This window comes from Centrocercus urophasianus, unplaced genomic scaffold, assembly GCF_019232065.1.
Source record: "Centrocercus urophasianus isolate 14NV4802_14NV808 unplaced genomic scaffold, USGS_Curo_1.0 seq_11, whole genome shotgun sequence".
Lineage (NCBI taxonomy): Eukaryota > Metazoa > Chordata > Aves > Galliformes > Phasianidae > Centrocercus > Centrocercus urophasianus.
The window spans coordinates 41,319,990-41,345,153 of NW_024884253.1; the positions used below are offsets into that span (position 1 = coordinate 41,319,990).

General features: G+C 37.6%; 1 protein-coding gene across 1 annotated transcript in view; it reads left to right on the forward strand.

The window, feature by feature from the left end:
* The window catches only part of TRAPPC8 (trafficking protein particle complex subunit 8), a 49,590-nt gene extending 25,971 nt beyond the window's left edge, over positions 1-23,619 (forward strand). Inside the window, exons 15-29 of the mRNA XM_042836118.1 lie at positions 674-868; positions 1,034-1,164; positions 2,168-2,242; positions 2,866-2,992; positions 3,985-4,142; positions 4,599-5,041; positions 7,170-7,317; positions 8,308-8,404; positions 9,158-9,226; positions 9,334-9,374; positions 10,474-10,659; positions 11,213-11,314; positions 19,780-19,925; positions 21,471-21,560; positions 22,585-23,619. Coding sequence (XP_042692052.1) covers positions 674-868; positions 1,034-1,164; positions 2,168-2,242; positions 2,866-2,992; positions 3,985-4,142; positions 4,599-5,041; positions 7,170-7,317; positions 8,308-8,404; positions 9,158-9,226; positions 9,334-9,374; positions 10,474-10,659; positions 11,213-11,314; positions 19,780-19,925; positions 21,471-21,560; positions 22,585-22,819 — 2,243 coding nt within the window. The 3' untranslated portion in view covers positions 22,820-23,619. The remainder of the gene's footprint in view (positions 1-673; positions 869-1,033; positions 1,165-2,167; positions 2,243-2,865; positions 2,993-3,984; positions 4,143-4,598; positions 5,042-7,169; positions 7,318-8,307; positions 8,405-9,157; positions 9,227-9,333; positions 9,375-10,473; positions 10,660-11,212; positions 11,315-19,779; positions 19,926-21,470; positions 21,561-22,584) is intronic.
* Positions 23,620-25,164: the final 1,545 nt, after the last annotated feature.

The window sequence follows — 25,164 nt, forward strand, 5'->3', positions numbered from 1 at the left end:
TAAAACATATGCAGGTTCTTTAAAAAAAAAATAATAATAATAATAATCTGTTACATAAAAACTATTGTAGCAAGGTAACTTAAGTAGGATTCCAAAAAGAAAAGCTTCAGCTTAGTAACTACTCTCTAAATGTCTTCAGAGTTCCTGTATGTATATGAAATCCACATATGCAAATGTGCTGAATGCCATTCTTTTTCAAAGCCTTTAGACTTCAATGCAAGCTTACAATGAACTTCATGAAATTGATTTATAATGTTGAGCAAATGCTAAGTGCTAGTGCCAGTACTAGAAATGAGCTTTCAAGTTAACTTTTAAGTTTTAATCTTTGGAACACTATGATTCCTGAATGTAAAGCGTCTTGAGTGGAAATTCTTACGTAGACTGTGGGACTGAATGCTGGCAGAAGGTGAAAATAAACCATAAGCTGAGTATGCCACATAGCATGCTAAAACCGTGGGATTCCACACTTTGAAAATGAAAATATGCTCTAATCATCAGCAGTAATGTCTTCTATATGTGCATTTCAAGAGATCTGTCAATCCAGTGACTAGTTGAATAATGTGGAAAGCGGTGGCGACTGAGAAAATAAATATTTTCTAACAATACTTACCAAACTTTTAGTGCAGTCCTTTTGGCAACTGTTGAGTGCCACAGCTTGCCTTATTCTTCCTAGGTGAAAAGCAAGCAGCAACACATGTAAGTCTGGATCAGGAATATGACTCAGAATCATCACAACAGTGGAAGGAGCTTGAGGAGCAGGTTGTGTCTGTGATCAACAAAGGAGTAATACCTTCAAACTTTCAACCGACGCAGTTTTGTTTAAACCGTTATTCAGATAACTCCAGATTTCCACTTGCTGTGGTAGAAGGTAAAGCTGGAATTTATTCATTTATCCCTGGATTATATTTGTACAGTGTTTCCTATACTGCTGTAGATTGAAAGTTTCTATGCAGTTGGCCTTTTGAGTTTGTTGAACTTTCAGATTGTGATGGAGGTAGATTGTTCTCATTATTTCCTTGCATTCCTTTAATAGAACCTATAACTGTAGAAGTCTCCTTCCGAAACCCGCTGAAGGTTCCACTGTTGTTGACTGACCTTTCACTGCTGTGGAAATTTCAGCCGAAAGACTTCAGTGCTAAACATGAGGGAGCAGCAAAAGATCCGGTAAGGAAAAGAGTTTTGTCTTTTTCAACCTAAACCTGACAACTACACTTATGGAATTTAAGTTTTCAAATTCTCATGGTGTAAGAGCACTTGATTTAAGTGTAGATTTAAAACGGGGAGGAGGGAAGTTAATTACTGTGGATTTTTATGAATCACTTAAATTTTCCCATATCCCAGGGCGCAAAGCAACCAATTTAAGTTTTTCTGTAATGAGTATTATAAAGCCTAATGTAAAGCAAAATACTTCAACATCTTGTTCTATGTGCGGCATACCTATGAAGTCAAAGTAGGCACCCTGACCAACAGAAATGACTGGTAGTGTTAAGAAATGCTTTATCTAAGCCTCTTTCTTACGCTCTCTATGTTGAATGTAGTGAGGACTCTGTATTCTGAGAGATGGTGCTGGTGCAACACAGGAACACCTAGATACCTCTACTAGAATTTAAAATCAATATTTTTAGTATTGTGGATGCTCTGCTAATTACTGTTTAAATTGACACTTAAACTAATGTTGCCAAAACTCTTTTAAGGACTCTTCTAAATACCATATTTTGAAGATCTTAATGCATTCTAATATATGGAGTGTTACAGTAAAATTGTTAATTGTTAATTGTTAATGTAAAATGGGTTCTTAAACAAAATTTTTAATAATGTAGTGATGTGTACATGCTGCAGGTTAGACACTTTGGGTTGTGTATGAGTAAGTCTCAATGATTACCATACATCTGCCCTTCTATCTGGTCTGTACTACTACTACTGCAATGATACTGCGGATACTTCTGTATCAGTGAAAATATGAATTTGAGCCATTTTCACCAGCAGGTCTTAAATTTCTCTCTTAAGTAAAAGTTTGAGTTCTCAGCTGCTGCTTCAATTCAGGGAGGTAGTGTGCTATCTGAAATATATGCTTTCTTTTTCCTCAAATATTCTAGGAATACTGCGAGAAATAATATTTAATCTTTTCCTACTCAGGAGTAATATCTGAAAAGCTTTTTCTTTTCAGGGAACATGTGATGATGATATGATAGGAACAGAAGCAATAGCAGAATTTCTAATTAATAGTGAGGAGACAAAAATGGTGAGTAGTGTACTCTATTCAATACTGAAAAGACTTTTTAAGACTTTGAGATAGAGTTCAGACTTGCGACCTGAACTCCTGGTAAAATTTAGGAAATGTTACTGATGTGTGAAGAACTGGATCTTTTAAATCTTATCCATGTGTATAAATATCCAAAAGGAAAATGTAATAGGACGAGAGGTGTTGGGCATGAGCTGAAATGTGGAGTGTTCTGTCTGAACATTAGAAAATACCCTTTACTGTGCAGGTGACAGAGCATTGGCACAAGATACACAGAGAGGTTGTGGAGCCTCCCTTAGAGGTGTTCACAACCTGACTGGGCAAGCAGCTCTAGGGGATCCTGCTTAAGCAGAGTTGTTGGACTAGGTGACCTCCAGAGGTCCCTTCCAACCAAAGCAATTCTGATTTCTGCCTCTGTTCAAGTTAATTTTTGTGACAACTTAGGATTCTTTCTTAATGTAACAGACACTTCCCAGTAAATGACTTAGTTATTGTCTGTGGTTGCGTCTAATGCAACAATGAAGTATCAAAAGTAGCCATGATTCGCTTAAATAATTGGACATTTAAATGTAATAATACTTTTTTAGTAGCAACAACAACAAAAATTTAACGTATCTCCACAGGCGAGACTAAAGCTCTTTCCCCATCAAACAGGGGAGCTACATATTCTGGGAGTCGTTTATAATCTTGGCACTATTCAGGGTACTGTGACATTAGATGGGATAGATCCTTCTATTGGATTGCAGTCAGGTAAGTACATTGTTCCCTCGAGTGTGTCTCTGGAAAGGGGAGATGTGGATTCCATGGAGTAGAACTAAATCCTGTTTAATATTTGACTATTATGTTGTGAGGTCTGTCTTCAGATAAAGAGACAGAAATGGGTAATAACTGGAACAGGAAACTAATGAATTGACACCTGTAGGAATCCTGTGAGAAAGAAAATAACTTCTGCCAGATGCATTCTTGTGCTACTTTTAAATCTATGGAAATTCTGAAACATTTAAATCAAAATGCAAACATTCCATCTACGGTATCTGTAACAAGTTTTGACTCCTTTGCTGTTTATTTATTTTTTCCCCTTTTTCAACTTTTGTCTCAGTGTTGTACTAAAGTTCTTGCTGTAAATAATCACACTTAAATTTATCTGATAGTTCTTTTGTTTTTATTTTCTTTCCTTTATATTAATGTATAAACGCTTTAATTGCATGCTGATTAATCTGCTTTAAGACATTCGTCTGACACACTAAAGAAAACTTAGTTCTTGGATAAAATAAGGATTAAAATACTTGAATTAACATACTTAAGTGTCTGAAAGAAATAATGAAGCTTGATTAACTATCTCTGAAGTGAAAATCTTATGGCTGAATCTCTGGAATAAAAATCATTTGAAGAGTGCTGGCCCCTTTTTGGAAGAAAATGGTTGATGCTATGTTTCTTCTAGCTTGGAAATTAGAAAATTTAATTAATCATGTTCACTTATTAATTATCCCATTCAATCTGGTGTTCCTATTCTCTTTGCTGCCAGGACTGTAAGCATTTATAGAGGACAGAGTTAGTTTAGAACATGTATCTGGCTCTCTTATTTGCAATAGCAATGCGTTCTATGTCACAGTAGTTCCTTGTCAGTGATGCTGCTTAGTCAGTCTACAGTAACAAAAAAAAAAAAAAGGAAGTTCTGATCACTTTTTAGAAAAAGTTACTTCAGGTATTAAAAAAAAAAAAGCTTTTAAAAATTCTTTCAGGGAAATTTGTCTCCAATGGGTTATCTGTACGAGGACGACAAGACTTAGAAATCCAAGGGCCTCGACTTAATAACACAAAAGAAGAAAAAACGTCTATTAAGTATGGACCTGATCGGCGTTTAGATCCCATTATTACGGAAGAAATGCCTTTGTTGGAGGTATGCAGTTATTTTTCTATTCATAGTATTGAGCAAATTGCTGAATGTAGAGCCACACATTTGTTAATGTTTAAATTTTTCCTGCTAATTCATGACCTGTTAGTGCCAAGTCTGTATCTTGTTTTCCAAGAGAAACTTATGGCCTTCAAATTAAGATTTGAAATTGTCACAGTCCTGTTAGAATTTAGTTTAGTTTAGTTTGCAGTATTTGTAGCCAAATTATTATGGGGTGTAGGCAAGAGGCAGAAAAGGTTTTTTTGGTTTGTTTGCCATATGTCCAGAGTACTTCAAGTGAGTTAATTAAAAAAGTGATTGTTCTTCCTGGAGTTATTAAAGTGGTCTACCTGGTTAATGACAGCACTTACAGTTTAAGTGTTTTGGTTGTTTTTTTTTTTATGTCTATTTGTAATTTGATTCGATGTTAAGAATCTTTTCCTCCTGTTCTTTCCAATACAGGTGTTCTTTATAAACTTTCCTACAGGACTTCTCTGTGGAGAAATCAGAAAAGCATATGTAGAGTTTGTGAATGTGAGCAAGTGTCCTCTTACAGCGCTGAAAGTTGTGTCCAAGCATCCAGGATTTTTTACTTTTGGTGCAAATACTGCTGTTCTAACACCACTCAGTCCTTCAGCTTCTGAAAACTGTAGTGCTTACAAGACTGTTGTGACAGATCCTACCTCTGTGCGTACAGCACTGCTATCTTCAGCTTCTTCTGTAGACTTTGGGGTTGGCATGGGAGGTCAGCCTGAGGTAATACATGTCCCACTTCCTGACTCGATTCTTCTTCCTGGGGCATCAGTGCAGTTGCCAATGTGGTTACGGGGACCAGATGAAGAAGGAGTTCATGAAATAAACTTTTTATTTTACTATGAAAGTATTAAAAGACACTCAAAAATGTGGTAAGTTATCTACTTCTTTTGCTGACCTACTCACTGGGATGTTAATAAGCACATAAGCATGAGCTTTAAACTTAATGAGTTGCAATGAAGATGTTCAAGTGGCTTGTCTGTAATTGTAAAATAATATTTCTATAGTGTTACTTGATTTGTGTGAAGTACATGAAGTATGATTTACACACTGTTTTATGGAATATTCTTTTTTCATTTTTTTTAATGTTCTTGAGACATTGGGCAGTTGAGTTTGATACCACAAGCTAACAGTATTTTCACTGAATTGAAGTTTACTTATTACTTAGTCTCAAGTTCTGCCCTTGTCCCAGGCTATAAAGGCTCAGGAGAACTTTTCCGAGAAACTAGTTCTTCAAAGATTCAGGAGTAAATAGTTATTTGTTCTGGAAAGTGAAGACATCAGCATTTAGAAAACCATAGCATAGTTTTATTGAACAGTTACATTAAGAAATGAAGACTCTCTTACTCCTTTCTTCAACCCTTCTATACTGTTTTTACAAGGCTACCTTACAGTTGTTACTGTTCAAGTCTAGAGCTGAAAATTAAGTTTTAACAAGCTTTATTTAGTTTTCAGCCTTGTAGGAAAACTGGTTGCAGACTTAATAAATGTAATTATTTAATTTTCTGAGGATGATTCTACTAGGGAGCTGCACAGATTGTTAGATTTGTTTGCTGGGAGAAATGTGCCTCAGCCTGCATTAAGTAGGAACACAGACTAGAAGGAATGCATCTGTTGAGTCAGGACTGGGAATCTGTCTGTCGTATTATACAGTTTCAGGATAATGGTGCCGTAGGTGAGGTGTAGTCCAGTGTACTTAATGTCAGCTTGTGGCTGGAGCTTGTTTTCCTGGTTATTTCTGACAAGGAAGCTGAACTCACGTTTTGAGACTGCTTTATCATGCAAATCAAAGCAAAGTAAGCTGAAGATGGTCAAGAGTAGATCAGCGTCTTCCTGGAATTAAATTAAAAGTTGTTCCTTCAGACTTAAAACTGGCATTTCAGAAAATACAGACAAATTTTCATTTGGCTTTATTCCTTATTCCTACAGGTCAGCTTATAGATTTTCTTGTTTGTTGTGGCTTTTTTTCCAAAGAATGGAGCTTATTTCTCCTTTGATTTCATAGAATTCAGGAAGTGAGGTGTTAGAATGGGATATAGTTACTTAGAGACTGTATTTATTCTCTACTGTGTTGAAGTTTCCAGGGAGACTTAAATATGTGAAATTGTCTAATAATTGTTCTGTAGACTGACCATGATTCTTAAATTTCTGAAGGGTGGTTTAATTTGTGCCACTTGTAAGTTATGCTGACACCCGTATATGACTGAGGATTGTCTGCAAATCTTAAGCTTATCCTATGGATTGTGATACTATGTTGAAATGCAGTTTAGGAAACCAGCAGTAGCTTTTTTTTTATTCTCTTGAGACAGAAGTATTACACTCATGTATTTAGCAGACAGTACATGTCAAATGTATACACACCTCTATTTCCATACGAATGTTACTGTAGTGAAAAAGTTTATGTGTTTTTACGGGGTCCAAGAAGTTGACATATCTTCAGTAATACAGGAAGATAACTTTTATGAAGGTCTTGCTGGCCTCAGGGCTGAATGCGACTGGAAAGAAGCAGAATAGTGCTGGCTCTCAAACTTTGAAAACTCTTAATTTTGTCAGTATTTGTTGAATGCGATAGTATTCTGGGAGCTTTAGTGAATGTTTCTGCAGGAGATGTGACTAATTACTAGAGGGCCTTCTATGGTTTATTTGCTGGAAAAACTGTATTTTATGGTAACATTAAATGGCCTAATCACTTCCCTGTGTCTTACCTGGAATATTAACAAGGTGTTTTTCAACATGGTATCATGAAACCACCGTTTCTCTAGTAATTTTGAACTGGGTAAGAATCTGTGTATTTGATAGGTGCCTGTCTAGTGCAATATGATTGTTTAGTTTTCTGTCAAAAGTGTGTAATAGAAAAATATTGTCTTGATGATTGAGGGAAATAAATAGTCTAATGACCTTAATGTTGATGAGAAATGTAAAAGCTGGACTTGGTGAAGTGCTCTGGACAGCAGTCCCGGTTCTTCAGAATGTCTTTCTCCTCTCTTTCCCGTTTCCTAGTCATAGAGTACTAAGACACACTGCAGTTATTTGTACTAGCCGGTCTCTGCATATTCGAGCTACTGTCTGCAGAAGTAATGCACTTGAAGATGAAGAAGGCAGAGGGGATAACATGTTGGTGTTTGTGGATGTAGAAAATATCAATACTGTAAGTTCTTATTTTTAATAGTGATACTGTTCTTCAGTTCAGCACATGTGTTAATGTCCCCAGTAGAGCCAATACTTAAAGCTTTTTTGTACTATAACTTTGACTGGAAATATTAAGTAAGCCTTTCATACTTAATTGTTCCAATTAATGTTAGTGCTTTCTTTCCAACAGTAAAGCTGTGTGTCAAAACTGTGGGAATCTGCTGTAACTGTTTCTACCCCTAAGTGTGATCTCGAGCCTTTTTCTTTGAGCTCTTAGCAGAGCAGGTGACATTACTTCAGTCTCACCATGCTATTTCAAACTTACTCAACTTTTTTGGTTAAAATTTGTTCCCATTTTTTCAACCGTAAAGCAAAGTAGTTGAGTGCATTGCTTATTAGAACTCCTGGGCACATAAATGGTGGTAGAATCACAGAGCTGATCTGTCACTTTGTGTTGTGCATATGCTTTGGTTTTTCTTCAGCTATTAAGGTGAGGAGGAAGGAATGTGCTAAAAAGCATTTGTCAAATTTGCAGATGGCGCTATGTGAAACTTAATTTTCCATTGTCATCTCCTTTCCCTGAAAGAAAACCAACCCTAAATGTTGTTTTTTCTCATATGTAATAAAAATCCTAAATTCCTGGGATTTAGTATCTTGCAAGAATGCTGGAGTAATCTTTAGAAACTAAATGCTGTTGTGGATAATGGTCTCTGTTGGAGGTTTTTTATAGTTGCTAAAATGCCACCTTGGAGGGAGTTTTTCTTTGAGATTTTTTTTCTTTCTGTAGTTTCATTTACTAGAATTAAATGTCTTGGATTGTTTCACATTGTAGTGGGTCCTCAATCTCTCCTTATCTTTCCTGCATATTGTATTGCACGTGGTTTGAAATGAGGAGTTAAATAGAGTTTCTAGTCGTGCCATTTTGTGACAAATGCTTACTTTGCAATGAAGAACTTGATTGATCAACTATGACTGATCTTATCTGACATCTTTTTTGTTTCCTTTTTAGAGTGAGACTGGTGTTAAAGAATTTCATGTAGTGCAAGTTTCAAGTAATAGTAAGCACTGGAAGCTTCAAAAATCTGTTAACGTTTCTGAAGACAAAGGTATGTATCCCTATAATCAAAAGGACAGTAAGTCCAGCTTCTGCCTGATGAGGAAACTAGTTTTCCAAGGAGCTGAAGTTTGAGAATAACTCAGTTGTAAAAATTGTATGTCCATTTTGAACATATTGAAGTGACGTTAAGCTAAACCTTAATTTTAAAAAATGAGTTTAATTTACAGGTAAATTATTTAGCTGTTATAGAGAAGTACGTGTCTAGATTGGCTGATAAGTTGCCACACAGGAGTAATGTTTCACAGCATTCCTTTATTTTAATTTATTTATAATTACCATTGTGTTTAACTAATCAGTAGAATATTTGACAAATGTTCTATTCAGTTATTAGAAATATGCTACAATTGCTAGCATTGTGTATCCTGCCTTAGCTAATATAATTGTTTCTTTTTGAAAAGACAAAATGAAGGCAACAGAAAGTCAACTGTTAATTGCATCTAACAAATGGTATCTTTACATGTATGCTGATGCTTTTTCTGCCTAAAAATGAATCTTACTGCATTAATAATGAAGGTGAACTAGGCATACTTTTTGTCATCTTTCAGTTCTTTCAGTTTCTGTCAGTCTCCTTTAGTCATATAGGTAGGATAGGTTAGCAGAAGATTATTTGCCTGAGTAGATATGCTACTTGAGTGTGATCAGTGTGTTTTTTTTATCTGAAGTTCGAAGGCTGGCTTGTTAATAAGGAATTCTATGTAATTATGTTGGAGGCAAAAAAAAAACTTGCTACTCTTTCTTTCAGACACTAAACTTGCTAGCAGAGAGAAAGCAAAGTTGTGCTTTAAAGCAGTGAAATGCAAAAACTCCGAAGGTAAGTTTTTCTGAATATGCTAACATTTATGAAAAAATAGTCGATGTTGTGTTGCAATTGGGATTTGTCATGATGCTGAGAGGATGCTTTCTTTTCTTATCCCTTAGAAAGCTACACATTTGCAGACATCGTCTTTGGAAATGAACAGGCAAGTGAACGGGTGGAACTACATACTTGTGCAGCTATCCTACTGAAAGCCTCTTTTTAAATGTAAAAGTATGAACAGCTCTCCTTATACAGAGAAGATTATATGATAGTCTGGTGTTTTTGGTTGCTGACTTAACAGTTGAAGTCTTTTAGGAGTGCATTGAGATGCTAGCTTTTTTCCTTCTTTTCCAACTCTTAAGAGCAGTTTTCTAGCAGTTATCTAGTAGAAATCTGAATTTCATTTTTCTCAATTATCTTTTTACTAAGGTAAGTTAAAACTTCAGATTACTCTTGGTACTCAGAATGTTTTTCCAAGACTTGAGAAAATAGGACATTTGGTATCAGTTCAGAAATCTACACTGAGACAGTGGATGTGATCAGGTGGATGTCAGTACTAGACTGCTTGTTTTCTACATATGCATCTACCTTTTAAAAGTCAAACTGCTTACTACAATTTAATTTATAAGCATACAGATTGAGTTTGGGACTAAAAAATCCGGTTAAGCTTCCCTAATGGACTTCAACTTTCTTCTAAGAAAAGGTTCTCTTCACTGGGGTGTTGTAGAGGGGTCCGTCCTTTCTAGCAAGTTAACTACTTTTGGCATAATTTTCTCTTTGAGTTTGAATATTCTGCTGAAATTAGCATCTTTGCAACAGTATATTCTAATCTAATCCCTCTAAATGGAGGGATTAGGAACCTGAAGTTTACTTACCATGTTTTGTCCAAGTAATATTGCTGTCAATCTTAAAACCACCAGTTCCTTAGTAAGCTTTTGGTGTTTGGAAATGCTTAGCGCGAGTGATGACCCAGTACTTCTGGCTGTGCTTCTTACAGTATGAAATATACTCTTCAGTCTCTGTTATTGTGAGTTAAATGTGCATCCCTAACTCTAGCAAATGCTTCTAGTTAATTAACCTGAAGGAAGTATTATAGCAATAATGATTTGCATGTGAGTTAGCCTATAGGGGACACGCCAACTCTCTTCACCATACTTGATCACGTAGTGGCATGTCTGGTGGAAATAATTAAAGATCTTCTAAAGGATATACTTATGTCAGCTTACATCCTGTTCCGAGTCCTTTTTCTTTATTTCTTGCAGATAATAAGTTCAGCCAGTCCATGTGCAGACTTCTTTTTTCAAGGCTTATCTTCTGAATTGGGAAGAACTCATGTACAATCTCAAACTCATGCATCTCAAAGGGCTGTGAAGCAATCATTTGATGAGGCAGTCAGATTGATACAAAGATGCAGTGAAGTGGACTTGAACATTGTTGTACTATGGAAGGTATGTTGTTTTTTTTTTTTTTTTTTTAAGTTTTGTGGAAGTAGGTTATGAAAGTAGGTAGATGTAGAAAATAAATATGGCACCTTGAACTTTCAAGCATGCTTAAAAAAAATTGCATCTTTAAGTTTTGTATAAAATAAAACTAATGAACTAAAGTAAGCAGAGGTAGTCTTAATATTGTTAGTTTACCAACTGTACTTAAATGATTTTTCCAATGTCCTAAATGTATCCAGTTTTTAATGTTCTGTTTTTAAAAAATAAAACTGAAAATTGTGAATTTTGTTATGCTTGCTTCTATCAGAGAATTGTAAGAGTGTGACTCAGTTTGCTTAAAAGAGGACACAATTATTCAGAATACAAATAATATGTATGGCAATTAACAGTCTGAACCTGAGTTATGTGCGCTTACAAAGTTAAAAGCATAAACATAAATACATGAGTCATACTAGCATTGGAACAACTCACCTTCCACTTCTGGAGAAAGTCAGTAATTCTGTATTAAGAAGCTTATCATTTAAAAAAAATTGTCTGCTAATGTCTTTGTATTTTGTAGGCATATGTTGTGGAAGATAACAAACAGCTTATTTTGGAAGGCCAACATCATATTGCCCTTAACACAGTTGGGAAGGAGGCGTTTTCATTTCCTCAGAAGCAGGTAATCTACTATGAATTTTTTCTTAGCAGATGCTTTTCTTTCCCCCCAAATGGACTTGATGTGCCTTCTTGTAAACAGAAAAAAATGGAACCACTTCTTGTAAAATATAAGACTTGAGTAAGGTGCCACTATTTGGTTGTTTCATTAACTGTTCTCTGTTATTTCAGGCTGGGTCTAGTGGTATTATGTCCAGTTGATAGTGAAATGGTGCATTTATTTTAAAGAGTTACAAAATTAAAATTATTATGCACAGCTTCTAATTGAAGGTCTTTATTGTAATGTCTTAAACAGAAGAGCAGTAACACTGGGGGAAAGTAGCAAGGCACTGGAAGTTTCAATGGAATATATCAACTAATAGTTTACTATTTCATGTTCCATATGTACTATTTCATAGCCTATTTGCTTATGTAGAGAAATTAACATCCGTAAGAAACTTGTGGGTATTCCTTGTTATGTGAAACAGTAATAACTATGGAAGTTAAATTGGTGTAAAAATATGTATGTTAGACACAGTTTTTGCATTATGATTAATATGCAGAACAATATGTCTAGAGTTCTGCTAACCAGTATAATGCTGCGTTTTGTTGTTTTGGTGCCAGTCTTGCAGCATTACAGGATTTTCCTGTAAGTCCTTTTGTACTGTGGAATAGATGGGATGGGGCATGTAGTTTGAGCTAAATTGCCTGCTCTTAATTCCCACTGGGGATAAAAGGAAAGTCAAGGTTGAATTTCTGAAGAGGATTTTTTTTCCTCTCGCAAAAGCAAAAACCAAAATCTTTGCATGTATGAACTCAAGCTACGCTGAACATTATTTTACTGTATTGGTCTAATTACATCTACTCTTACTGGTGTTTTCTTCCTTCTTTTAAGATGTATGTAGAACAATCAATAGCACTAAATATCTGAAATTAGGAAGTAGAATGCTGTGAACTTCTGCTCCTGATCTCATTGAGGTCTGGTTCTTGCAAGTCACTGGGGAGAGAAGCAATAGGAACGAATCACACTTGTATCCTAAAACAAACGTGGCGCGAACATTAGACATGTAGGGATGGGGACTTGCTTTTTTATGTTGACTGTATCTAGATGGCTTAATTGAATTTAGTTACTTCAAAGTAAGTGAAATGAATCCTGCCACCAGCAACAAAAAGGGATCGGGATGTATCCACAATTCATTTTGATGGTTGAATGCTACTGTTCTACAGATTATAGAGACCACATTCTCAACAATGTTCTTGTTACAACTGCAAATAGAAGCTGCATTGATTAGTGTATTTGCTTTAAGTGTAAGGAGCCAATTTTCAGAACTTATTTGGAATCGCTCTGTGCCTCTGAAGCAGAAATCTTTCTGCACTGTTGTGCAGTTGAAATCTAGTTTATAAAGAGGATAGTGTTGTTTTGTTTTATTCTTATAGTATATGCTTAATTGGTACATCCTCATGGTAACCAAAGCTCAGTCTGAACATAGACTTCAATAGCTCATTATGTCAGGACTGTTGAGAACTGAAGTCTTTTACACTCACTTTGTTTTGATTGGCATGTTTTGTCACAGGAGAGAAAAGAAACTCCTGAGATGGAAGATGAAGTAGAACCTTACTGTCATCTAGGTTGAAAAAGATATCCAGGATTACCAGCTCAATCATAAACCTGTCCTACCAAGTTCCATCACTAAACCATGTCCCTTGTTGCCCTATTCATGCATTACTTAAATATCCCCCAGGGAAAGAGAGTGCACCTGTTCCCTAGTCAGCCTGTTTCAGTGCTTAGCCACCCTCTCCATTAAGAAATTATTTCTAACATCTAATCTAAAGCTTCCCTTGTACAACTTGAGATCGCTTACTGTCATTTTTCACTTGAGAAAACAGGCTGACAACACTCTCCTTGCTAAATCCTCCTTTCAAGTAGTTGTAGATAGTGATGAGGTGTCACCTCAGGTGTTGCTTCTCCAGATTAAACAATCTCAATTCCTACAGCCACTCCTCATAAGTCTTTTTTTTTTTTTTTTTTTCTAGTCTTTTCATCAGTTTTGCTCTTCTCTCTACACATTTGAGTAATTCCTCACCCTTGTAGTGAGGAGCCCAAAACTCTATGCAGTATCCAGACTTTGATCTCTCTTGTGCTGTGTACGAGGGGGTAATTGCTTTACTAGGCCTGCTGGCCAGGCTATTTCTGGTGAAGGTCAAAATGCCATTGGCCTTCTTATTCACCTGGGCACACTGCTGGCTCATACTCAATTGACTGTTGACCAGAACCTACAGATTCTTTTCTGTTGGCCAACTTTCTAGCCTCTCTTTCTAAGCATATAGTTGGAAAGATATAAAATATAATTGGTGGTATGACTCAACTGTGGGACCCAGCATTTTAGCAATGTTAAATGTCCAGTCACATGACAACTCATCAGTTTAGATGCCTCTCTGCAAAGCCCTCCTACCCTAAAGCAGATCATCAGTCCTAACTACCTGGAAACTTACTGAGGGTGCTCTTGATCACATCATCCAGATTGTTGATAAAAAATGTTAAACTAGCCCCAGGTCTGAGCTTTGGGGAGTGCCAGTGGTGTCTGGCAAGTGGTTGAACTGAGCTCTATGCACTATGACTCTTTGAGCCTGGCCAACCAGCCACTTTGCCTAGGAAATTACATATTTGTCCAAGTTGTGAGCAGACAGTTTCTCGTGGAGGAGAAACTGGGGACAATGGTTACGAAAGCATTGCTAATATCCAGATAACATCCACAATCTTTTCCTCATCTAGTAAGCAGGTCAGCATTTCACAGAAGATTAGGTTAGTTAGGCAGGACTTGCCTTTTATAGACATGTGCTGGCTGCTTCTGATCACTTGATTATCTTGTATAATAAATGATTGAAACTTCGCAGCAGTTAAATATGTGGAATGAATGAAGGAGTTTAAAGAACCCCTGAAATGGGATTAAATTAGGCTATGTGGAGGAAATAACATACTTCATCTGTTAACGTTTGCGTATTCTCTTTGAAATACTTAGCTCTTGAATTAAGGTTGTCCAAGCAGTGAAAGGGGATGAGGGAAATCCCAAATTCAAACTGTATTTGTAACTTAATGTTTTCAGACTTCCAACAGTCAAACAGCATCTTTGTAAATCTGTGTTCTGTACTAGTCATCCAGCAAGGTTGGAAACTAGACTGTTCCTGTCTTGGGCTGACACAGAAGTAGTCTGTTTTCTGAGGATTAGACAGCAGAGGGAGATGGAGACGCATGCTTTTTACTGCTACTTTATACAGTTTGATAAAGGGCTGCTCAGTTCTGCGGAACAGATCTATGTGCAAGCTCTGAACAGTGGAGTCAACTAGGATGCAGGCGTTGTCGCTCTGTGCATTTCTTGTTGCTTTCCTTTGTTATTGTTGCTCTTTGATATTTTTTTTTTTTTTTATTCTTTACTTGAGGAAGCTTTTTCTTCCTGCTTTAGTAACCAGCAGCAGAACTGTTGCTTCTGGCAGTGCAGCAATTCCCAACCAAGAACGGTCTCACAATAGATCTGGAGAAAACATACGACTTTATTCATTTCCCTTGATCTTACTTATTTTAACCCTCTAAACAATTACTTCAATCTTAACTGGATTCTTCAAATAACTTGCTCTTAATTTTGGGGAGGGTTAATTTCTATGTACTTAATGACTTCTGCTTTGTCAATTGTTGTCTCTCTGAGACTAATTCTTTGCCTGCCCTTAAGGGTTTGGTTTGGATCTGTCCGAACTTCTAGGACTTGTCAGAAAAACAAAGCTTTACTAAACATCTGTAGTAGAGAAGCACTAGATTTGTTTAGTTTTTTTTTGACAGTTTCTCAAGTTCTTCAGACTGTTGCTGGCAGACTGGTAATTGGGTGTGCCAATGCATGATCATCTTAAGGTTTCTAAGCTATGATGTTAAGTCTGACTGAGATGCAAGGACAGGTAAATTCTGTTTGGTTTTTGTGGAACACATTAATGCATACAACCACAGACATGGAATAGGAAGCAGGATGTTGTTATTTGTTTTCCGTAACAGCACAACTTGCCAGAGTACTTGATTTTAAAAAAAAAAAAAAAAACCTGTCTGTTTTCCATAAAACACAAATAGCAGAGTTGAGGAAAGGTTTAAAATGCTTCTGGCTAAAATTTCTGTATGTACCTGCATTAAAAATGGTAAAAGTAAAGTGAAATTCTGTGAGCGCTTTATCTGGAAGCTCAAATGCATGTGTTTTGTTCCCATAGGAATCATAGAATGATTGAGGTTGGAAGGAGCCTTTAAGATCATCTAGTTCAAGCACCCCTGCTATAGGCAGGGATGCCTCCCTCTAGACCAGGTTGCTTGGAGCCCCATCCAGCCTGGCCTTGAGTGCTTCCAGGGAGAGGGCATCCACAGCCTCTCTGGGCAACCTGTTCCAATGTCTCACACCCCCTCAGTGAAGAATTTCTTCCTGCTACCTAGTCTAAATCTTCCCTTTTCCAGTTTAAAACCATTTTCCCTTGTCCTGTTGCTACCTGCCCTTAAAAAAAAAAAAAAAAAAAAAAAAAAAAAGTCCCTCCCTAGCTTTCCTGTAGGCCCCTTCAGTTACTGGAAGGTCACTATAAAGTCCCCTCAGGGATTTCTTTTCTCCAGACTGGTGAGCCCCAGCTCACCCTGACCTCATAGGAGAGGTGCTCCAGCGTTTTGATCACTGTGGCCCTCTTCTGGACCTACTTCAACAGCTCCATGTCCTTCTTTTGTTGGGGGCTCTAGAACTAGATGCAGTACTCCAGATGGGATCTCATGAGAGAAGAGTATAAGGGCAGAATCACCTCCCTCAACCGCCTTCCTGCTGGTCACACTTCTCTTGATGCAACCCAGGATACAGTTGGCCTTCTGGACTGCAAGTGCATACTGCTGGCTCATGTTGAATCTTTCATCAACTGACGCCTCTAAATCCTTCACCTTAGGACTGCTCTCAAGCCAACCTGTGTCTGTGCTTGGGATTTCCCTGACCTTGCACTTGGCCTTATTGAACTTGATGAGATTGGCATGGGCCTACCTCTCAAGCCTGGTCCCTCTGGTTAGTTTCCCTTCCCTCTAGCTTGTCAACTAGGAATTCAGTATGTAATTAGATTGAACTGGATGTTCAGTACATAATTATAAATGTTAAACCTCTTTCCTTCTGATAATAGTAATGACAACTATGCCTTTGGAGCTTACTGATTTTTCTGTCATTGGATACAGATATGTTTTTTAAAACTGGAGGGTTTTTATCTGTTTAAGTGGATGAGTTTGATTTTTAAATTTCTATATTTGAAAACATTTAATTTTTTGTTCTGATCATGTTTAAAAGCACATTAACCTAATTATTGTGAGGATTGTTTTTGAAATCGAAAATTTTAGGCTGTCTGATATTCCTTAAACTCTTCAAAATGATTATATGTGAATATACCATTTTGATGCATCTATTGGAAAGGATGAAATTCTCATGTTGGAAGTGTTCTCTGAGGTTGAGCTATATATTATGGGTGTATCTGTATATGTTTTGTTGCCTATTAAATCTGTCATATCATTCAAAAGATGCATTGATTAATGTGTACGTTTTGACTCTTCCAACCTCAGTATTCTAGTTGCAGGAAAAATCTAAAACTGATGTGAAAAATACACAATTTCAGAAGTATAAATAATGATAATACACAATTTTATTTCAGAGTAGTGAAAAACCTCTAACACGGTCCTTTTTTTTTTTTTTTTTTTTTTTTTTCAACTACTGAATATATGAAGGTGGGGAAATCCTTCTACTTGAAACAGTAATCTTGTTTTATTTTAGGTGCATATCTTTGAATTTTGGCCTTTGTAGATTGTGGCTTTGGGCAACAAAAAGCTTTCTAAAAACAGCTTTACTTGCACAAATTGTACCATTTGTAGCCATTGGGAGACTACTTTGGGAACATTGTGGTTCTGCTGGTACTGTCCATTTCGTGCTTCCAATTAAGAAACCCAGAAACTTGAATGCTGCTGTATACCTTGACATTCTGGTCAATCTTGTCTGTGCCACTACTATTATGTATGGATGAGATTTTTCCAATTGCATCTGAACCATTTTTAAAGGGGAACACCTTGAACACTGTTATGGCCTTCTTGTATGGAATATGTGGTGCTTGCTGTCTCCTTGCAAAGCCTCCATGAACCTAAGAAACTGGAGTAGGTTAAGAGGCTGGCTTTAGGTCTCAACTTTTGGTTTTTTTTTTTGTATTTTTAAAGGCAGAACTTCATTTGAATTGGTGTTCTAGGAGCTGAGCAACAAAAAGCCACCTGTTTAATTTTTAGTTTAGTTTTGCTTTACTTCTAAGTGTAAATAGCTGAATGTCTTGAGGTTTTTACTTCATTCATTTTTGAGGGGAAGGTATAGGTCCCAGGTGGATATGGGCATCTTTTTTGCAGCCTTGATTCAATTTGTGAAGCTCCAAAGTAGGGAAGGAATTTAATGCATCTTTCAACTTGGCATTTTATTAGATGTCTCTAAGTAGCTATCTGATCTGTATGCAGATCTTGGTTAACATTTGGAAGTGCTTAATTCTCTCCAGCAGCATTAGGTGAGAGAAACATGTGCTAAATGTCTTGTTGTAGTCTTTGTTCCAGATTAAAAATAAATAAACAAATTACAAAAACTAGACATTGAGCAGCTCAAATTGCAGGAACAGACATTGTTAGTTGAATCTGACATCTAGAGGGTGACTGGAATTAAAATTCAGCCCTGTTATGGTAAATTGTTAATCTTGCTGCCTTCCAGCCTTTCAGCAGAGTAGGAGTATTGGAACTGAAGGCTTTGATATATTAACAGCATTTTGCACTTTCACCAGTGAATGTTCCTGTTGTGTTTCATGATGTCTTTGTATATTTGTAGAGATAAACCTTCATATTTGTCTCTTGTAGGGTTTAAAAAAAATACTCGGGAGTTCTGATTGGGAGGACTTGGAACAGGTAATTCACTCTAGGGCACATTACAGTGTGTAGGATGTTGGCATGTGGTTGAAGTGGGAGTTTGAGATTAAAAAACAAAACAAAAAAGTAATGTGAACTCTAGAAGCTAGTGTTTATTCTTCTGTTAATTTCCATCAAATTAGGTACCCGTTAGGTAGGGAGGAAATACCCAATTCATTAAAACATTAAAGTTATATGATGGGGGAGAAGTGTATTTCATACATTTCAAACTCATTTCATTCATTTTCAAACTAATCTTCTTTTCAGTAGTTAAAGGATTGCAGGGGTGATTGGAAACCTGATTGGTTTAGTTTCCCGAGTATTTCAGCAAAGGTTTACAGATTGTTTGCTGATTTCATTGAGCCCAGTGTGTATGTTTGAGTCATGTTTTGTTGTCTGTCAACTTACAAGGTACAACTCAGCAGTGTTAATTGAAAAATATTACTTTGTGCAGTGTACTGACTTATTGGTGTGTCTAAGTCTTCCTTCACTCTCTTTAATAATGGCATTGTTTGCTGCAATTTTTTTTTCTAAAGGTGGACTCTTTTTTGCAGAATAGGTTCATAAGGCCTTTTTCCTGCTTGAAAAATAGATTATGTTGAACGTTGTTCAACAGAGTAGTGATGTAATGCTGGACCAAATGCAGCCTGATTAACTCATTTGGTGTTGCATCTTTCTGTCATCTGATTTCTTCTGCTTCAGAGGTTGGATCCCAATCTTACAAGCAGAATCAAAGTAGTGTCCGTGCTTTACTTGGGCTTTCAGCTGGGGATGAGGAAAGGCAACTTGTATAGCACATTCTTGCAAATCTAATTTGTAAGGTAGTCTGCCTTTTAAAATCCTTCTGTCGTTGTTAGCATGTTGTCATAAACTTCGTTTTTTTTTTTCTTGTGGATCTGTCTGGAAAACTTGGCTACTAGCTTTCCTTTTCACTTCCCAGTGTAGGTGATAGGCTCTTTAAGTTACAGCTTTTGAACTAGGGAACTGTCTGAATGCTATCCCTGTTTCTTAAAAAGAAAACAACCAAATCCCAGCAAATCACCACAACTCTAGCAGAATACTTGTGTGAAACTTGCACAGATGTTCATGTGCACCTGTGAAACCTCTCAAAAGAGAAGGTAGCAGAAGTTGTATCGCTTCTCATTTACAGAATCACAGAATCACCCGGGTTGGAAGGGACCTCAAGGATCATGTAGTTCCAACCCCCCTGCCTAGCAGGGCCACCAAACACACACATTCAGATCAGGTTGCCCAGGACCCCGTCCAATCTGGCCTTAAACACATCCAAGGACGGGGCATCCACAACCTCCCTGGGCAAATTTAGTTGCCCAGGGAGGGCAATTTAGCATTTAGCATGCTTAAATACAGAATGTGTTGGAAAAAAGTTACTATGATGTCATGGGCTTATATTCCTGGAGTTACAGTTCATAACTAAAAACTTGTAAATTCTGAGACTGGATTTTTTGTGTTGTTTCATAATGCCTTGTTTCAATGCTTTAAGTGTCATTCTGAATTTATTCCAGGAATTACCAGAAACAGCACTCCTAAAGTTTTTTCGACCCGAAAGTGCACCAGTACCTGCAAGACCAACACCAGAGCAGCTTTCCAATCTTATCAAGACAAGTCTTCATTACCCAGAGTCCTTCAATCACTCTTTCCACCAAAAAAGGTTAGCAGGATGGTTTTTTTGTAATCTTTTAGAATATTATTCATTTGATATAAATCCTACTGGGAGATGAACATAGATCATAATGTGTAAGATAAAACAGTATGAGTGCCTCAGTTCAAGGAAGGCAGGGGAGAGTTCAGTGGAGGGCTGCAAAGATGATGAGAGGCATGGACCACCTCCCTTATGAGGAACGGCTGAGAGACCTGGGACTGTTCAGCTGGAGATGACTGAGGGGGGGGGACTCCTATCAGTGCTTGTAAATATCTAAAGGACAGGTATCAAGTAGATGGGGACAGACTCTTTTCTGTGGTGCACAGCAACAGAACAGTGGGCACAAAAGTGGAACACAGGAAGTTTCTGAAGGTGCGTGAGGAAGAACTTCTTTACTTAGAATGTGACAGGGCACTGGAAGAAGCTTCCTAGAGAGTTCGTGGAATCTCCTTCAGGTATTCACTATTTGCCTGGATGCTTTCCTAGGGATTCTATTATAGGGAGCCTGAGTTAACAGTAAAGTTATACTAGATGATCCCCAGAGGGTACCTTCTAACCCCTACAACTCTGATATGCAGGAGGGAAAGCTAGCTGAGTTCCTAAATGTTCTGCTTCAGGAAGGTATAGGTAAATTGCAAGTTCAATGTAGAAAAACAGGTTGTGGTATTACAGTTTGCAGTTCTAGTTTTAACTACAACTGTTCTCAAACAGCAAAATAAATGTTCTGAGTTTGTGTGTATTTTTGAGGAGTGTCAAAGGAAGAAGCAGCATAACTACTTGAACACTAGCAGGTAATTCTAAGTTTTATGTTAAGAACTGTTATGTCTACAGTACCAGACTTGATAACTTGAACTATGGCTGGAACTTCATTTAGAAATGGAAATGGTAACAGTTTAGGTCACTTGTGTCTTGTCTCTTGGAATAATCTCAAAATTAATCTGTTTAAAATGCTAGTGTGAATCAGCTGCAGCCTGTAAAATCTTGGGCTCTTCCAAAAATAAAATGATGTGCACGAACTCCTCAAGTTTGTTTCTAGACACAAAAAGTATTTACAATTATAGCTATTTAGATTTGAGTTGTGTTTTTCTGAGAGCTCTGCTGTGTTTATACTAGCATTTACTTTAGTTTCTGGCTGTGTAAGTTGCCACCAGAGGTATTTTTTTATTTACAAAATCTTAACATTTTCAACACTTCATAAGGTGGCATATTTTAATGACACTTATGAAGCGTGTATCATTCCAGAAACAAGACCAGAAACAAATCTCATTTTTTCTAGTAGCTCTTCTCTTTTTGATCAAGTTTAGAATATTTAACTGTTCAGCAATGGCAAGGGCTTCCAGTGAAACAAATCACTTGTTGCATAAATAACTATTTCAGCTGCAATAGTTTGTACCGCTGTCTGTAAATATCTTGGATTGCTCTTTCTGCAGGATTATTTATAAAAACAATCATACTAATTGTGGACAAACATACCTATGAGCTCTATTGAGGATAAGGGCTTTAATTAACACTAAACATATGCACTGTTTGATGTGCAACTACTTCTCTTTGCAGCCTCTGTCTGGTCCCTGTTACTCTCCTACTTTCCAATTGTTCCCAGGCTGTTGTAGATGTGATGATTGATTTGCGGCATAAAACAACAAGGTAATGTATTTATGTTGATTACAAACATTTTTTCTTCTTAGTTCACAGAATCACAGAATCACCTGGATTGGAAGGGACCTCAAGGATCATGTAGTTCCAACCCCCCTGCCTAGCAGGGCCACCAAACACACACATTCAGATCAGGTTGCCCAGGACCCCGTCCAACCTGGCCTTGAACACGTCCAAGGACGGGGCATCCACAACCTCCCTGGGCAGCCCGTTCCAGGGCCTAACCACTCTCCTTGTAAAGAACTTCCCCCTAACATCCAACCTAAATCTTCCCTCCCTCAACTTGGATCCATTTCCCCTAGTCCTGCTGTTGTCAGCCCTTTTGAAGAGTTTACTCCCCTCGTGGGTGTAGGTTCCCTTCAGGTATTGATAGGCTGCAATGAGGTCACCCCGCAGCCTTCTCTTCTCCAGGCTGAACAAGCCCAACTCCCTCAGCCTGTCCTCATAGGGGAGGTGCTCCAGCTCCCTGATCATCTTAGTCGCCCTCCTCTGGACCCTTTCCAAAATCTCAATGTCTTTCTTGTACTGAGGGCTCCACACCTGGACACAGTACTCCAGATGGGGCCTCACAAGAGCTGAGTAGAGAGGGACGATCACCTCCCTGTCCCTGCTGACCACCCCTCTCCTGATGGAGCCCAGGATCCCATTTGCCTTTGAGCTGCCAGAGCGCACTGCTGGTTCTAGTTCTAGTTCTGGTTCTAGTTCTAGGAAGTCTTTCAAGTTATAAGGGAAATTATTGTAGGCAGTCAATCAGAAAGACTCAGTAACTTCCGGGATTTCAGAGAAGGCTGACAGTTGGCACTCTTGCATCTGAAGGTGGCGGGAGTAGTAACTTAGTTTTGTAATTCCTGACTTTTGAGAAGAAATTTTGAGAGAATGTAAACGAATTTCTGTAAAGAACTGATGATGGACACAAAGTACCTTCTGAAATTTTGGATAAATGTTAAATAAAGGGCTCGTATAATCTGTTAATATGTTTCAAATGCAGACAAGTAATGTTTATCTTCTTTTTCAGCCCAGAGGCGCTAGAAATCCATGGATCCTTTACGTGGCTTGGGCAAACACAGTATAAGCTTCAACTGAAAAGCCAGGAGGTCTATAGCTTGCAGCTGAAAGCTTGCTTCGTTCATACTGGTGTCTATAATCTTGGAACCCCCAGAGTATTTGCCAAGCTAGTGGACCAAGTTACCTTGTTTGAAACAAGTCAGCAGAACTCTATGCCTGCACTGATTATTATCAATAATGTTTGACCACTTCCTGAAAAATCATACTAAAAGACAAAATAAATGGGATTCTTTTCTTATATTGCTGGTTGACATTTTGCTGCAGTTTTTTGAAATAGCACCTGGAACATCTAACTTGTTACTAGAGATCGTGTAGAAAAGAAAATAGCAAAATACTCAGACTTGTCAATTTGTTTCTCAATGCAACGCACGTTGGACTGAAAATACGTTTATCCTTTTGTATAATGTATTTCTTCTCTGGTAATTAAGATATTCATAACACAAAGTAATCTTCAGCTCCAGATCTGAACATAGTTCTGTGTCCTATGCCCTGTCAAAAATGCAGCTTGGCTGCTGTTACAACTTCCAGCATGGCGTGTTTAATATTTGTGGCTGTATTAGGATATGGTTCAGGAAGAAACCCTCACTGGCTTTTTCCTGTCAAAAGCCATTAGTCATAATAAATCCTAACCTTACTGTGAGTTAATAGGGTGTCTCCAAACTGTTTCTCAATTCTTTGGTTTAAAAATTTGTTTTGAGTTTTCAAGTCTATGAAAACTGGTGACCATTCGAGGTTCACAAGTCCCACCGAGGGTGTTTCAAAAATAATTTTTTCAACTAGTTTCAGTATTTTTCTCACTCATCTCAACACAGAATGCACTATTTCACAACCATGAGATTGTCATTTAAATTGTCACTGCTTTATTATGTAACTATAACAATTGATCTGTTTTAAAAATTAAATCTACTCAAGATTTTCAAGAAATGTATTATATTTATAACAAATGTACTGTAAATAGAATAAAACATACATCATATTCACTGTATGGAGTGTTGCCTTGGATTTTTTTTTACTTCCCTTTTATACAGCTGTAGCAATTTACAGGTGCTGATTTTTTTTGTATAAGAATTCCATTGTGTACTACTTTATCCTCGTCTTGTTTGCTCAGGTGAAGTTCTTTTCCTGTTGTCATTGTAGCATTGGTGTACATGGTGAATCACAGAGGTTGCTGTATTTGCCCTTTCTGGAAGCAAACCTCAGTTCTGTGTGGGGAATGTCAGTTGTGTGATGGGAATCTGCTGTGCAAAGCAGTGAAGTGCAGCAAAACCAGTGAAGAGTTAGGAGGTGTGGCTTATGATGGATTACCTGAGTACAAGGAAATCAGAACTACCTAATGGCACCTAAACTTCAGGCTATCTACCGTACCTTGCTGCTGAAGAAGATTCCACCATAGGATGACAGTGACTTCTGGAGGTAGATTGACTGTTTCATAAAAGTTTTTTAGATGCTTTTTTGAACTCTTATCCAGTACTACTATTTGACAGTCTCCTGGATTTAAAACTTCCTGAGAAGTCTTTGAATCTGGTCACAGTATGTGACCTTCTGTAGTCATACTTAATGACTCTGGCTTATGCTGACTCTTCAACGGAATAGGTGGATATTATATAACAACAAAGGTGTTGCTTCTGAGACTGAGTGCTGTTCTGCTATTGGGCAGATTTGAAGGATACCCTTTCAAAATGTTTCTGGGCATTGCAGTCTTACACTATGTCGTGAGTTGGGGCACTCCTTTTAGAAAAGAAATCATCATGCCCATTAGTGCTCAGCAGCTGCAGGTCGCAGTGTTTTAGATCACAGGTGACGTGTTTTCAGTGCTTCTGCCACTGAAGTATTTTGAAGAAGTAGCATTATTCAGAGGATTCTTCCACAAGAGTTCTGTGATGTCAGTCAGAATTTAACTGATTTTCAGACTCTCTGAAGAAAACACAACAAAATGTTATCTCCTTGTGATTTGGAATTTCTACTGTTGTTAAACAGCAGGCTTACTGCAGGCTTCACTACAGAAGCTATCAGGCTGAGCTTGCCTGGTCTATCACTCGTCAGTGATCCTAACTTTGAGTGAAATACTGCTCACTGTTTCTGTTAGTGTATATCTAGGTTCTGGAGAAACAAGCAAGCAAAAAACCCTGTTATAAGATGAATTATATTATTCCATGCACTAGAACAGATTGCCCAAGGAGGCTGGGGATGCCCCATCCCTGGAGGCATTCAAGGGCAGGCTGGATGTGGCTCTGGGCAGCCTGGTCTGCTGGTTGGAGGCCCTGCACATAGCAGAGGGTTTGAAACTAGATGATCATTGTGGTCCTTTTCAACCCAGGCCATTCTATGATTATGTAGCTTAGTTTGGAGAAATAGTGCTTAGGCAGACCCTTCATGTTTCTCAGTGTTTATAGGATTAGGGTAAACTACTGTACTGATGTGGCAGTGGGTTATAGGAGCTAGAGTATTAAGTCAGGCAGCCCAGATAAAACTAGCAATGTTTTCAACATGCATTTAGGAGATGCTCTGTGTATCTAGACATAAACTTTTT